Raw genomic sequence first — 16,942 nt, forward strand, 5'->3', positions numbered from 1 at the left:
CTTAAAAATGTTTTAAAGAATACTTTTAATGATGTCACAAGTTTAATTATAAGAAACCACCAATAAATATGTCAAAGGGCGTAAATTTAACGATAAACACACGAACCCTTTGGAAGTGTGAATATTGATCATATTCACACAGGTGTTTCGATATCATGTACGACCTTCTAGAAATAGAGCCTCTGTGAATTCCAGGTCTACAGTATAGCACTGCGGGCTGGTTAGTTAACCAGCGATGGACCATTTATGGATCATCATGTATTCTTCGCTTGCGATTGTTTTGTTTTCTCGCGGGATGAAAGGGGAAAAAATCTGTTCCGAACAAGGTGAGAATGGTTTCCTTTGAAAAAAAATCTTTACAGTAAGGTTATGCTATCTGGTTCCTCGGTAATCACTGGCTTTAACTGAAACGCTCAAACTACCTGATTTAGGTCTCGAAGTTGAATTTCCATTTTATTTTTACCTTTATTTTTGGTTAAGTCAGAATCGATTATATCCATTCAGTGCAAAAAGAATGTTTCTTTTAAGCCATGTATTTTTGGCTGTCTCGAATTTGCTTATTTCCACCCCTAAAATTCAAATTGCAAGGCGCGTTTCCGACGTAGTTTTACATGTACTGCGGTGGCGTGAATTAAACGGTTTCATTGAATTCGTTTGGCACGACATGTGCAAGCAAATAATGCAACCGCCGTATTGAGGTTATGTCGATCTGATTTCAGCCATAAGTTATACAATTTTTGTTTTGCTCCGACACAGCCAATTATAACTGTTTTATACTTGGGTTTAGCCGGTGTAAATTCGACATTGAAACAAGTTGTGTTAAAGTCGTGCTGTAAGCGAGTCCGGCAAATTGGGTGCGGTGACATGGCAACATTTGAAACAAGCCAGTTCATGTGGCCTGACCAAACACCTCTTGTTTCGCGCTTTAACTATTACGGCTTTAACTGAAAGGACAACTCTAAAGAAACAACTTTGCTCAGCTGCGATGAAAAATTGACTCATTAAAAACCAATATTGGCTGACTTAGGTAATGACACTTGCCAATGAGAGAATTCTATACGTCCGTTGAGTGATCGGGGAAAGGAAACTTTGAAATAATGAACAGCGATGAACGGTACGGTATAGAACAACGCACATTCTATACCTACACGAAGAGCACAGACTCTGGGACGATGGGTGTACGTGCTAGATCTATGTTGTTAATCGCGACTGACATGATTAGTTACTGTGTGATCAGCAGCTTTCATTTGAACTGTCAGCTGATGTCATATGGAGAATCAAAAGATCAAACCAAATACGTGACCATGACTGAAGCTTTAACTCCAGCAATTACAGAGATAGCATTAGTCTTAATTACAAGTTCTAGCGAGATGTAAATTATGTAAATTATATACCACAGTTATAACAACGATCCTCTCCTCGGCTTTGAATATAAAATTCGTCCCAGTTTAATGGAAACCTCCCGTGTAATAAAATATTTTATTTGCAAAGATCTTATGGCCATATAATTTTCTATTCTTCGTTGACTTTTGATGAAGTTTCATGTTTTTATGGCCATGACTCAAGCTTTTACCCCAGCAATTACAGAGCTAACATTAAATCTTAATTACAAGTTCAAGCGAGATGTAAATTATGTTGAATCTATCACAGTTTTAACAACGAACCTCTCCTGGGCTTTGAATATAAAATTCCTCCCGGTTTAACGAAAACCTCCCGGGTAATAAAATATTTTTTGTGCAAAGTTCTTACGACCATATTATTTTCTGTTCTTTGTTAACTTTTGATGAGTTTTCATGTTCTAAGCTCTTTTGATGGCGATTAAAGGTTGAAATAACAATTAAGGTTAAAGAAAGAGAATTTATGTTTGTGAAAGGTTCGTTATAAGCGAGTCTCCCTCTGGTTAAAATATGACTTCATTAATATTAATTCTGTTTTTTTTTTTTCTTTCGTCCCTGATGGTAAAGAGACAACCTCGAAACGCGAGAATATATTCCCATCGAATTCTCATTTAACAAAAGAAAAGCTTCCCGTCTTCCTAAAAAATAATTTGGTAAAATATTCAGGCTACTTGTTGAAGTTTATGTAAATTACATCTTTACCTCCCTTTTTCCTTTTCGTGTGTGCGATTTAAAATTCGTCCTTAATAAAATATGTTTTTCATGAAACTCCACAAGCCAACTAATGGCACACAATTACAGAAACATTTGTACAAACAACGCGAGGAGTTGTCTCGCCAGTAAAAATTAATATATGTACACCTTTGGCCTTCAAAAACTTCAATTCCATTTATAAACATTAACAAACAATTCATTGTAGAATTACAACTTTGCAGAGAAATCTTCATTAAGTATCGGTTGCATCATGAGTAAGGATAATTTTTGAAGGAAATTAAAAATTCTTTTCACTCTCTTTATATTTCCTTTATTCCTTTAGGCGGAGGCACCATGTTCTCAAAATAATGGAAAATATACCATGGGCCAAACATTAAAAACCGGTAGAATTTTCTAAGAGTTTCGTGAATTCTGAGCCCTGCAAAAAAAAAAAAAAAAAAAAAAAACAAGGCACTTTATATTTGCATAATTGTTGTTTCACCGTCACGTTTTGTGGCTGCCTCAAATTTCCTTGCTTTCTCGTGCCCTTTCCTTTCCTTTTCTCCTCTATAATTTTTTCCTCCCACCTATTGTTCTGCTCCTTGCTCATGGTCATCCTCATCATCAATGATAACAACATATGCTCCATAACAGGGTCCTTGAAAGCACCACTGTTAGGCTAGCCTAAATGTATACATTAATTATAAATTGCTTAAACTCGCATGAAAATTTGTTAGGTTCTTGCGTGCAAAAGTTGTGCTTAATTATGTGTATAGAAAACATCGTCTGTTTACGAGGTATGTTGGCATCGCACGTCCATACACAATTGGCAGAGCCATTTATATTTTTACCAGTAACGAATTTAAAACACCAAGTTTTGTTCATCAAACTAGTGTTTGTATCTCATCCGTTGGATAAAATATTTTATCATCGCGTGAGTTCAATGTTATTCAATTACTGTTAACAAATTGTATGAATATTCAATCACTTATTTCTGTTAATTACAGCCGCTTTCATACAATTAAATATTTTTCGTTCATTTTTTGTGTTAGAGTCTGCAGACGTCGTTGCTGGTTGGCGCCTTGACGGTTCCGATAAAGACGTAATGTGAGAGAAAAATAATTTGTTTTGTCGTTCATTCATTAACTTTTTTTGTTTTTGTTTTTTCTGCCATTAAAATGAATTTTCTATGGTTTTGTAAGCTTTGTTTGAGAAACATGTGCAGTGGAAATAGCTTAAAACTTGAACAGAGAAAGATTGTCCGGTAACCAATTAAATATAAGGTGAGACTCTTAAATAAACCACAAATGGTAAACTGATCCGAACTCCCAAGTTATTGTTAATCGTCCAACTTTCAGAATATTTACGAATGAGATAATTTAAGTAATTTACCCACCACTGAATCAAAAGGATCAGCTGAGTAAGAACCTGTAAGTCTACGTATCTCAAGAAATCATCGGTAATTCTACTGTTTTGTATACTAAATACAGTTTACGAGAGGGGGCCTCCTACAGATACGAAGACGGCGTGCACGCATTGTACCTAGCTGGTAATGGATCATATGCAGATGTACCTTCTATCAGCCTTTACCAATTCCCCACGTTTTCGATCACGTGCTGGGTGAAACTCTTAGAACCCGCCACTTCAGGAAACATCTACGCTGACTGGCCGAAACAGTTTGGTATTTGGGTTAATAGTGCCGGGAAGAATGTTTGGTTTCGGCTGAGAAACAAAGAGGAGCAAGATCTTATTGTTATGTACAAGTAAGTGCTCGCATGCGTGGTTGAAATGAATAGAATCGGGCAATCTAGATTTCATGTACCTGGACCGTTCAATTTTTTTCCAAGACTGCTCGCTGGCGTTAGGCTTTCGAATGAAGTTCTTTGTGAAATATAACAACATAGCTTTCCTGCCAAAGTTGTTCGATCCAGGTGTGGAAATATTCTTTGTTCAAATGAGAACCACCGCCTCATTACTTTCAGTCAGTCAGTGAGAGAAAACACTCAGGCTTGGTAGAGCACTGCATCGGCATCGTAGAGGTCTTGGGTTCGAATCCCGTTCAAGCAAGAATTTTTTTCAGGCTTTCTTGTTGCAACTGTTTAAGCTAACGTGCATAGCTACGATGGTCATTCACTTATTCATCCGTTATCCGCAGTAAACATTTATTTATTATATAGACACGAACGTTTTACTGGAAAATACACCACTCGTAAAAGTCATATGAAACTACATCCGGGACCCGAGTGGCGTATTTTCCTTATCCTTTTTATTGAGGATATTGATGACGTAATTCCCCGCTTTTTCACGGTTGTTTATGCAAACAGTCGGTGAAAAATGGCGGGCGATAGATTTGTCTATATAATAAGAAGAAAATTACATGGTGGCTTGAAGATATGGATTTTATTTTCTCGTGTTAAAAACAATATTTTACTACTCGAAAATAAAATTCATATCTTCGCGCCGCCGTGTAAAATCCTCTATGTATTTGATATATACCACTTCCAAATCTCAAGTAGCTGAGTATCCTGTTCCTTCCTTGTTTACTAGAAAGATTCCCTACAATGTCTGGTTACACTTAACATTCACGTGGGATCAAGGATTGACGCTCGGTCAGATTTTCTTTAATGGCACAAAGGTCGGAAGTAAAGTATCTTTGGACGGCAAGTTAAGTTATTCAGTAGGGAACACCTCGCACAGCTTTTACCAGATAGGAAACCGGCAAGGTGACGGGAGATCACTTCATGGACTCTTTAGAAAACTCAAGGTCTTCAAGAAGGTGTTAAACAGCAGTGAAATAATCACGGAGATGAAGGGTATGTGATCGTTTTATGTTTGCTAGAAAGTAGTTACTTGATTAAAAAAAATCGTTTTCAGCAAAAGGTATAAACCATAAAACGATAGAACCCAACGCATTTCCGGGAAGCATTTGACCCATGAATTTATTTGCATTATTCTTGTTAGAAAAATAAAAGCACGGTTTTAGGGCTTAAAATCTTCTTGTAGATAAGAAGAACACGAAAGATGTGCATGCTAATTAGATCACCCATAATTCCATCAGGTCGCATTCAGCACACTTTGCACGGGACAAGGTTTTTTCAATCGATTGTAAATAACCGCCAGTGAATATGTTGCCAAAACGGAAAGATTGAAACACAGTTTAATATTTTTATGCTATATCTGTCATCGTTACACTTGATTTTGGTTAGTGACTGTCATTGTAAAATTTTCCAAGGACAATATCCTAGACGATATATTCAATGACGATATTCTAGCTATTGAATATATACATGGGCTCCTGATTGCTACTGAAAACATGTCGTTATGCTCGTCGATCTGATTTACACGCATGCTGAAGTAGTCACTTAATTTTTCCTGAGGTTGATAAATATAATCTTTATATTACGCTGCCTGATAATTTTGATAATCGTGGTCCAAATAATCTTCATTAAAATTGAGCGCAAAGTGAATTGTTTTCTCATTAAACCCTGTTTCTTTGGGGCCGAATTCAATCCCTCGCCGGGTTTCCAATAATGGACAAAGATTACCAGAAAGAAACGCACGCTAAAAATTTGACTCGTGCCATAGTGTACTTATGAATTGAGTATAACAGTCACCTTAGAACAAATTAAAACCACGTGATACCACGTTGAAGTCACAACCATTTTCACATATGAAAATACATTTTGTTTTAGATTCTGCAGAGGTGGTTGCTGGTTGGCGTCTTGACGGCTCGGAGAAAGATGTAAAGTAAGCAAAAAAGTGTATTATTTGTCATTCACTTACTGATTTTTTCTTTTGCTGGGAACGATGAGATGACATCTAGTTTGCCAGAAATCCCACTATAGAGGAGTAGAGAGCCAACCACGGTGCATTACTTTGCTGTTACTCTAGTTTTCATTGCTACCTTTAATATTCCATTTTTAAAGTTTTTTTTATGATTTCGCTCACAGAAAATGTTTCACAAGGCAACCTTTCCAGGGAAAACTTGAAGGTTATGTGCGAAGAATTTTCCCTTGTGGCCTATCAAAGACTAAGAAAGAACTTCAAATCACAAAAATGATAAAAACGGAATTATTACAGAATGGTGCTAAAAGTACATTTTCTTATTTATTTATTTATTTTCATAATCTTCGCCAACGATTTTGATTTTACTCCATATAATTAATTAAAAGCTACCAACTGTAAGTAAAAAAACTAAAGCAAGACACCTTTCGCGGTCACTATATAGGTTTCTAAAGACTTTCCAGTGGCTTATTGTAATCCAGCAGTTTATTGTAGGCTGCTGCCACGTAAACATCTTAGCTACATCAAATCTTAGCTAGACTCTTACGTGAAATAATGCATGCAAGAAAAAAACATATTTTGTACACAATGCCATAGTCTGAAATGTCAGCCGTCTCCTCCTCCTAACCGCGCGCCCTGTAGGTTAGGGGAAGGAGACGGCTGACATTTCAGACTAACAATGCCAACTCATAATTTTTATAATTTAATCCAGTTTACGAGGTGGAGCTTCCTATAGATACGAAGATGGCGTCCCGGCATTGTACTTAGATGGCAATGGGTCATATGCAGACGTACCGTCCGTCAATCTTTACCAGTTTCCCACGTTTTCGATCACGTGTTGGGTAAAAGTCTTGAAACCCGCCAGAACTCCAGGTTACATCTACGCTGATTGGTCAGATCCACATCAGTTTTCAATTTGGGTTCACGGTGACTGGAAGGTGATTTGGTTCCAGCTAAGAAACCAGCAGGGTAGAGACCTTCTGGCTACTTACACATCGTGAGTGGATATTGTGGCTTATGGTTTAGTTGACCGCGGTCAAACGTCTTCCATGCGTCAGACTAGAACCATTTTTAACCGTTCATTTGTAAAATGATTTAATAATCTCACAGATTCACACAAAAATTGTCAGATTTGAGCTTTCAAAGTAAACACCTTTCTTTTCGGACTTAAATTATTTGTAAGGTTTGACCACGGTAAGGCTTTTATTATTTTGATGCTCTAATGCGCTTCACAGTGCAAACTCAGTCGAAGGCTTTCCTAACTAGAAAAAAGTCTGTAACTTGAACTTTAAAGGAAGAGAGACTTGTAGTAGATGACCAAAGGAGGAGCCTTGCATAATTTAGGAGCGGCAAACCAAACATAAATGCGCGATCACCAAGAGTTTTGTTCGACTTTTTTCGAGGATACTGAAGAAAAATTCCATTGTCAGTGTTGCGAAGGTTGTAGCGAGATTCCTTGGTAACTGAGATTGGGTCTGACAGGTACACAGCTAAATCTGCTAAAACTTTAAAGTTATTAAGAGCATTTTTTTAATCCATCCGCATTCTTGGCGGGCAGCCAGTGCAATTCACGTAGGACAATAGGACCGGCGGATTTAGGTAAACAACATACAAGCCGGCGCAGGCATTTTGAACTCGCTGTAACATTAAAATCACACTATCTCGTAATCCGTAAAAAAGGTTATAACAATAGTCAAGCCTGCTGGTGATAAGAGCATGGACGAGAGTCCCAGTAACTTCCTTACTTAGAAACTTCCGTATGCGCCGAATATTATAGAGAAAGAAAAACGTAGACTAAAAGGTCTTCTTAACATGGGAGCGCATTGTAAAGCTGGAGTCTAACCAAACTACCATGTATCTAACTCCATGTACTGCTGGTATAACGGCAGGACCAACTTTGATCTTATCAAGTGAGACCTTAGCAAGGTACGGACGAGTACCTACCAATAAAACCTCAGTTTTTTCGTCGTTTATCATAAACTTACCCAACATTCAACTCCTAACATCAGTGATGCAATCCTCTAAGGCTTTTAAGGGTGAGATTTGATTGCCGACGTCATCTGCAGAGAAAGAGAGATATATCTGCGTGTTGTCAAGCGTACTCATGAACGCTAGGGACGTGAAAAAATTCTGTAAGTTAAGAGTTTAAGGGTTAAGCCAGCTGAATAACGTTGTCTCCTTAGCCCGGTATTAGACCTATAAAAAGGTCTTAAAACCACCCACGCAGAAAAGAAACTTGTTACTTTCTTGTCCTCTAGAGCAATTCCTTATGGCGTCTGGTTACATGTGACAGCTACGTGGGATCAAGGATTAAGACTCGCTAAAATGTTCATCAACGGCACCTTAGCTGCGAGTAAAGAAGCTGAAGGTGGCTTGTCAAGTTATGAACTGAGAAGCAACTCACACAGCTTTTACCAGATAGGAAAGAAGGAAGACTCCGGACAGACATTTCATGGACTTGTTAGGAAACTCAAGATCTTTAAGGGGGTTTTAAGCGGCAATGAAATATTGACAGAGATAAACGGTATGTAAACATTTAAATTCAACCAACTGACATAAATATCCCATGAGAGCTGTTAAGTTATATACCAAACACTCGAAAGAGTGTTTTACCCGATTTTCAAACACTGCGAAGTAAGTTGAAAAAACGAGGCGCAGCCAAGTTCTTTTTGACAAATTTCGAGGAGTTTAGAAATCAGATCAAACACTCTTAAGAGTGTTTAATATAGCTCTTCTAAAACCACCGTGAAGGAGGTTAAGAAATGTGATCTTAATTATCATAAAATTTTGTGAACTTTTGTTTCGAATTTCTCCAAGAATTATCAATAGTTTGAGAAGCTATATCAAACACTCGAAAGAGTGTTTCCTCCTATTTCCAAACACCTCGAAATTGGTTTAAAAAAATCTCGGCTGCGCCTCGTTTTTACAACCTACTTCTCTTCCGCGTGTTTGATCTATTACCTGAAATCACAAAAGCAAAAGTTCACCACATTTTATGACAATTAAGATCACATTTCTAAACATCCTTCACGGTAGTGATTTTCTTTGTTTTCTCTTCATAGATAATTAAAGAATTTGAGAATTACCGGTACTCGTACTGACGAAAATTTCAGCGAGCATTACCTGGCTATGAAATAGATGTTATGTACACGATGAAATTCTCGGAAAGAAAATTTCCGAGCCCCCAGCAGGAATTACCGGACGTTGCATTTTAAAAGCACCTTGTCAGTTCAAAAAAATTAGATAGATTACAAAATCTGTAGTTTTGCGAGTTGTTCTGCAGATTTGTGAGGGCTTCATCTCTGTTCAATGTTTATCTGCAAGATCATTTCTGCAGGTTGAAACTATACTATGCAATAAGCTTTAAAATGTTGACATGTTTACTTTATCTTCCAAACCATTTACCTTTAGATTTTTCTTCTGAGTGCTCTGCGAGGCCCATCGGGGTGTCCAATCCAGACATCATCCCTGATAGTCACATGACTGCCAGTTCCACACGTACAGACACCCACTACCAACCTTGGTTTGGTCGGTTGAGAGGAAACAGAGGAGTTGGTTGGTGCTCACTGACAAGTGATAGCAACATCGACTGGCTTCAGATTTACTTTGGAGACATGTTTACAGTTTGCCGTGTTGATACCCAGGGGGACATTAATGGCAATGAATGGGTCACAGCCTTCAAGCTGTCTTTTTCAACGGATGGAAACATTTGGTCTACCTACAAGTTTAACAATGGAGCAGATGTGGTAAGACATGTACATTCTTGTGAAGTGAAAGTTGGCCACAGCAATTCACTTCTATTTCAATCTGTAGTTCACTGGCCTGTACACCAATATGCACCCCCAACAACAGTGGGAATATTTCGTGGAAGTTTATGGTTGAAAAGCAAACAGTAGCCTAGTTTTTAGCGCGTTCGATATCCAAGTGAAAGATCCTTGACAAGACCATTTAACTCGTAAGCAAAATACAGACGGCAGATAAATCCTGACGGCAGAGGTGACGGACGAAAAATAAAAAAAAGGCTAGAATAATGTTAACAGAAATATTAATAACAAATTTGCCCTGTTAAGGCGCAGCCAAACAATTGCAACATCATCTAACACTGTTGAATCAACATTGTTGCATGATGATGCACAGTGATGAACGCGGTGGCCAAACGAATGCAGCATGTTTGATTCAGCTGTAGCACTTGGACTCAAGGATCTGGGACAACAATCTACCCAGAATTCTTAGAAAGCGAACCCGCACCATAATGGCGTGGGACCGATCGATCTCCGCGTCGGACTATCTTCCTGGTGTTACCGTTTCACTTACTCCTTTGCCCTTTCTTTTTCTATTTGAAGAGAAATCGCTAGTGTTTAAGCTTTTGTCGACGAGAGATTCAAAAACAACTTTGTTTGTTCGCCATACTGTCGCTTAAACACTCACGCGGCAACGGGTGAAGGAAATATGAACCATAAATCATCTTCGTGAGATACTGATATACCCGCAAAGTCAGCTTTATGGGAATGCGCGCGTTCAACAATGTTGAACACGGTGGCCAAACGAATTCAAAATTTTGTTCACACATGAGAACAAAAGAAGTGTTGGACGATGTTGCATCAATGTATGTGCATGATTGCGAAATTCCAGAGAAGGGTCACATAATAAATAATGAAATAGGGCAACAAACAAAAATTTAAGCTGAGCGGGTGCCATACAGTTTAGTTCTTTTCCTTATTACTTATGTATTTACTTTCTCCAAGGAATTTCGTCGCCACGGTGACTCCAACACCATTGAAAAGCATCACTTGACAGAGCCAGTGCAAGCACAGTATATTCGCTTTCATCCAAGCGATCGTCACAACCACAATTGTCTCAGGGTTGAAGTGTACGGCACCACACGTGAGTTGAATATCGATCAAATTTACATGGAGGGTAAATGGATGACGTTACTGTAGTACGGTAGCAATCATTTGTGTGGAGTATTGGAAAAGTTTACTAGACAATTGTTGACAGAAAATCCCAGAGGATACCGGAATGGTATGAGACACACTGGTAGTTAAATGCTACAATATTGTACAGAACTAGTTAATAAAATGCGGGTTGTTGGTAAAGACTTCCATTTCCCTTGAAGACAGCACCGACAGGAGAGCAGTACACCTTTACTGCCTCCACCTGACTCAAAGTTGCCTTGAAGATTGGACGATTACCGGAGCAACACTGATAAGGGGGTGGGGGGGCTAAATTGTTCACTTATGAATGTAGCGGTGAAATTGGTAGGTCCACAAAAAGTTTCTCAACAGTTTTGTCCACGATTTTAGTAACCGCTCTGATTTTACAAGTTGTTAATAATTAAATTGCAGCTGAGAATATAAGCTGTAACCAAGAAAGGACTAAAAAAGGACCCAGTGACAAAAAAAAGAAAAAATGAATTTGTGGCTTTAAAGCGTAACTAAGGGATCATATTTTTAAGTTATTTTGCTCACTTCCCGCTTAATTTGACACCGTTAAAATATTGTTCTTTCAGTGTACCATTTCAACACGTGGCTTGTAATTGCAAACGAGCTCCTAACTTTGGATTTTCTGAACTCAACTTCTCAACAATACGAGGGCATGAAGACCAGTGTGACGAATGAGGTAACAGTGACTTTAATGCGTCTTTCCATAATACTTCAAAGCGTAATGAGCGGTTACGCTTTAATAGGGAGCTTAAGCAGCGACAACGGCAACGAAAACGTATACGTCACCTGGAAATATAACTTTAATTAATTTGTGCTACTTTGCGATTATTTCAACTCGCTCAACTTCTACAGAAACGGCGAACTATCCGGGAACCAAATTGGTAGGAGGGGCGTTCAAGTTAAGAAAGAAAATGAAAAATTCACCGTCGTGTGCTCACGTTCTCCAAAAACCTAGAATTTGGTCATTTCACGTTGTTGTTTTGCAGAGGACAGCGAATAAATGTACCAAAATGTAAAACGTACTTGCAGAGCGATTGTTTTGCTCATTCAACCTATTGTTTTGTGGCATCGTCGTCGTCGTCGCCGTCGTCGTTGCTTAAGCTCCCTAATGACTCAATCGTTGCGGACGTCGCATAGAATGATGGAATTTTAATTAGTGGATTCAAAGGTCTAGTTCATGAGTTGGTTGTTAGGGTTTCAGTCGTTCGTGGTTGTAATTTATATTATTTGTCACTGAAAAGCCCCTCTTTGGGGAGTGTCAATAAAGTTTGTATTGTATTGTTCTTGTCTTAGCAGTATAAAATGAAAAGTCAGTTGGGGTTTGAACTTTCGAGTTAAAAGTGTAGTAATCACCACAAACAGGGTCATGGGCGCCTGCTACAAGTGAAACAGTAAAGCCACTTGCCTCATTGAAAATACTAATTAAGACCCCGGCCATTAAATAATGTTACTCTGATGTTTTTACTCCGATCTTTATCTGCAGATAAACGGTGTTCTCGATGGATCGTATGGTTTTGTCATGGCTGAGGTTCAAAGATTTGGGTAGGAAATTCGTTTTCTTTGATTAGAACAATGTGGCTGAGATGTGTTAACTTAGTCTTTCTTGAAGGAAATATTTTTTGAATATTTGACTAAGATCTTGAAATCTATAGCATTATAAGACAACCAACAACTCGCGGGTTGAGGGAAATGAGATTTTGCAGAAAACAGCACTTAGCTTTCTTCCGTCATATGCTATTTGATAACGTGATGTTTGATATTAACGACTCTATTATGTTTTTCTCAGTATTATAATTGCTTCTTACAATAAAGAGCCTTGTTTTTGCAGTGCACAGAGTTCTAGCATTGAATCCAACACAACGTTACCATTGGCGGATGTAAAAGTCTTCTGCACAACCTCAGCCTTCAAGGATCAGCTGATAAGCAAAATAAACTCAAGTATAGGGTCCATACTCTTGTTCGACAGTAACTATTTGGAGGTGGTAGATACTGCAGGTAACAAGAGCTTGCTCTAGATATTTTCATGCCATGTTTTAGTAAACAATGTAACTGGGATGCGCTGTTGCCGCCAAGTCGGCAGTTTTAATGTCGATCACGGAATCCGGCCCAGGCCTTTAATGACATTTCCGAGTTCTGAAGGCAAATAGGAAGTTAACAGGTACATTTCGGTGGATTTTATAACAAAACTGTAGTTGACAATGATGTATTTTTTCAGTGAGTGACACAGGCATACTCGGAAAAAGGAAATCGGAGTGCTCCTATCAGGAGTCGAACGTAAGACCTCCCAATTACTAGTTTGGATGCTCTACCACCGAGCTACAGGAGACTCACAGGAGCTAGGGCCATTAAACTAGGTTCATGGGAAAAACATTCTGCATACTGCTAGGATAAGAATGTCAATGTGTGGCATATGCGCAATGGAATAAACGTGATGGTATATTTTTTTAAGCCTGGTAAAACTGTAGCTATATGTGAACACTTGCATTTTTATAACAATAAACGTACGCAAAAAAACGTTATATTAAAAATAACCAGTGGTTCAAAATTCACAGAGTTAGGCCAAAAAGGCGATCTTCATCCGCGGAAAATTACCCTGGAACCGGCTTTTAGATAAATCACAGCAAAAAAACTGTGAAGGTTCTAATTGCGTTACTAGCTGACCATACCCGGAGTCCATCTTTAGTTACACCACGAAACAACCAGGTCAAACGTATTGGGCACTTCATCTCTACTACCCTTGGTATCTGCCCTTTCAATGACTACGTTTATCCATCTCAACTCACCATAGTGATTCAAAACCCATTTGGGCGCGGGGAGAGGGGGGGGGGGATGGGGCGGAAAATTTCAGAATGGCTGGTTTCTTTCAACGATCAAGTCGTCACATACATTCCAGTAACATTGCAAACGAAATTTACTATTCCCCTATGAATAGGATGCTTGTCTGCATTACATATTCATACATCACGACGGCAGAAGCTTGCTTGAGTCATCACCCTTCAGTCCAACGCGACGTTAACCCAAGGACTGTGTTTGTCCAGTCTTATATTGTTTTCTAAACGTGTGAGTTCGACAAATGTTTTGCTGATAGTTAGTAGTACATGCATTTTTTGGTGAGCCAGCTCTGGAATAACTTCGGCATACCTTCGTTTTCCCTTAAATTATTGACATTGGTTCTTTGTTTTTCAGTCAGCTGCTCATGTTCCTCTGCAACTGTTAACCTGAACTTAAGCAAGACGCTAGAACAAGCCAAAGTTTTCTATACAACGGACTTGATGGTCTTCAACGCCGAAGTAAACCACTCAGTTTGCAGCTCGTCAGCTCAGCTGAAGTCATACTGGCATATTACCCAAGCATCCTTGAAAGGAAGAACTTTTACCGCATTTATGCCTGCCCCACTTGGTATAAGTCAACCCCTTTGGTCAATGACTCCACAGAATCTGGACAGCTACTACTATGTCAGTTACATTTTAAGGATTCTTCCCGATAATAAAGTCATAGGATATGACTATGGCTACGTTTCAGTCCTTCAACAGCCGCCTGTTGCTAACATTTCAGGAGTCTCGTTGGCAACTCCGGGAGACGGAAATATTACGCTTAACGCTTCCATCTCCTACAACCCAAATGGAGACAGTGTAAATCCATTAATCTTTACATGGTTCTGCAGAAGAAGCTACGAAGCATTTCCTGCAATCGACCCTCTTCCAGTTGTCGATATTCCAAATGGAAAAGCAAGCGCATTCGGTGGTTGCTATGGCTATGGTCCTGGAAGACTCAGTAGCGTAAATGAAGTTCTTGTTGTGAATGTAGATCGGATGGAGGCAGGCCAAACTTACGTTTTTGAACTTACTGTTCAAAAAGGCGAGAAAAGCTCGAAGACTTCCCATTGGCTAACCTTGAAGCAAAGTACATTCTTCATTAGGTGAGAAGCATTTATATCGCATGGATTTCAGTAGCATAAACAACCGAATGACAAAACCCTTTGGGTCACAAAGGTGTCCATTGGCATGTAATACCACTGCGTCATTTGGTCAATGTATAACTGTCATGTATGTACCCCACCAAAATGTTCCTCGGAAGATCTGTTACTTTGTTTAAAACGTAACATTTCCATCCCTGTTATCCATGATATGATTCGTTACCCCTAGGGCCTCCTTCTCTTGCCGAAAACATGTTTGGTTGAAGATAAATGTCACATTAACCTACACAACTGGAAAATAAGCCACCGCTTACTTCACATATAAGAAAATTAAGACAGAAATACAGGGTTTGGTTTCTAGGTTTTTAAAAACATGAATTTCCATCAAAACCTCAACTTTCTTCGATATAGTTTTTATGTTGTTTGTCTTGCTGGTTTTCCATGTTTCTATTAACCCCTGGTGTAACTATCACTTGTATTTCTAACAGCTTTTATTCGCAAAACATGAAGCCAAAAATGCCGGCGATTCAGCCAACTGATTATAACTTTCTCATGCATATATCATCTTACGCTTTTAGCTGCTTGTATAACTGTGGCCCCAAAGTTATTCCCAGCAAGAGAATGATCATAGAATCCAATTGCACAGAAGAACTCTGCAAAAACATCACTGAACATCGCTGGTCTTTGTTTAAGTTGGGAGCTGTAGATTCCAGCCACTCTTGGATGGAGATCACAGACTTAACTGACCGAATACTCACAGAGTTGGATAACCCAAGTTTAGTTCTCGCCGGTAAGCTCGAGGGAAACAAATATTCTCTGGAGATGAATACGACCTACAAGATAAAAGGCACCATAATTGTGGAAGGAGGAAGTGTTCAAGAAGACGAAATAATCTTTCAAACGGTATCGCCTCTATCTGTTCCTGAGAAAGGATGCAACGTTACACCAGTTGAAGGGTTTGTGTTGACAACGAATTTTACGGTGAACTGCTCTGGATGGCTAATGGACCATGTGGACTTAACATTTACGTTTAGGTATGTGCCACTTAAAATGCATCGACTTTGTGTGACGACTTGAAGAAACATGATGTTTTTGTCTAGAATATGGCGCAGAGGATGACCTATAGGCTACAGAACGCTTTTCCATTGAGCGTCGTTAAACCAAAAGCAAACAATTACTCTGACCGATCACAGCATACTCAAAAAGCGAAATGAACCAATTAGAACAAGGAGCAAACATATGTAACCGGCGCCAAGCGCGGGGGAGCAAATCAAGACTGCTTTTTATTTTCATTGGCTGAGAAAGTGGCGCGAGTTTGTTAACCAATCGCTAGAGTTTAGTAAAAACAAAGCCAAAGCAAACGCAAAATTACTTTCCATTAAAAACCACTCTAACTAGTTAATTTATGATCTCATGCGGCAATTATAGACTCGATCGATAATGCGGTCCGCTAGACATTTTAGTAGGTTTATAAACTCCCGCAATAGCCTTTTTGATGACAGGTTGCGGCAACTTAGGCGGCTGGCCAGACCGGCCAGTCTGTAAATCGAATGCGTCATCTTGAAGGGATGGTGCTGCAAAATCTTGAAAAATGGTCACTCCGAAACGGGTACCAGTTATTTTGAAGACATTTGAAAGACTAGAATAAAACGCATGTTTCAAATTTGTACTTTCCAGAAATGAACGATCTGGCCAACCAGTTCTGAGAAATAGAAAAGCGCCCTCAGATACAGTTTTTAAGGCTTTTCCCTTTTTGTTACAGTTTCTTTTCTTCGGCTGGCTTGGTTATCGTCAGAAGTGGTTCGCACATTCCTCATTTGTCAACAATGCTTCCTCAAGGAAATGCATCGGAAGATTACAATGTCGTCGTAAAGGTGGAAATAACTGACAAGGGAGGCGCAAGTCATGATGACATGATAATTGTTAAGGCAAGGTTACACTTAAAGATAATTCATTATAATTCAGTTAGTCTAAACTAACTGCAAAGCAGTTATTTATCATTTTGTATCTAGGAATAAGAGAGACGCTTTTTTCTCCTTGATTCCAAGGAAGATTAAAGCGCTGTCTTCAGAAGCTGTATAGCTTGGAAACTAAGTAATGATATTGCAATGTTTATGATTTAGCAAAGTGCTATGACGCTTCGTCAAGATATGAAATCTAATTACGTTTCAACGCTATTTAGGCTGGTTTTGTAATGTCCTTACCTGCGG

General features: G+C 38.9%; 1 protein-coding gene across 1 annotated transcript; it reads left to right on the forward strand.

Moving 5' to 3' along the window:
* Positions 1 to 188: 188 nt before the first annotated feature.
* Positions 189 to 16,822, forward strand: LOC146467230 (uncharacterized). Its single transcript, XM_085125990.1, has 15 exons — positions 189 to 326; positions 3,143 to 3,197; positions 3,581 to 3,853; positions 4,638 to 4,903; positions 5,783 to 5,837; positions 6,586 to 6,870; positions 8,132 to 8,397; positions 9,285 to 9,619; positions 10,619 to 10,757; positions 11,383 to 11,492; positions 12,300 to 12,358; positions 12,645 to 12,811; positions 14,003 to 14,735; positions 15,311 to 15,766; positions 16,495 to 16,822. The coding sequence occupies exons 1-15, from the start codon at positions 236 to 238 to the stop codon at positions 16,709 to 16,711; spliced, it is 3,507 nt and encodes a 1,168-aa protein (XP_084982116.1). The 5' UTR covers positions 189 to 235; the 3' UTR covers positions 16,712 to 16,822.
* The last annotated feature ends 120 nt before the right edge of the window (positions 16,823 to 16,942 follow it).

This window comes from Pavona decussata, unplaced genomic scaffold (genome assembly GCF_977016875.1).
Source record: "Pavona decussata unplaced genomic scaffold, jaPavDecu1.1 SCAFFOLD_137, whole genome shotgun sequence".
Taxonomy (NCBI): domain Eukaryota; kingdom Metazoa; phylum Cnidaria; class Anthozoa; order Scleractinia; family Agariciidae; genus Pavona; species Pavona decussata.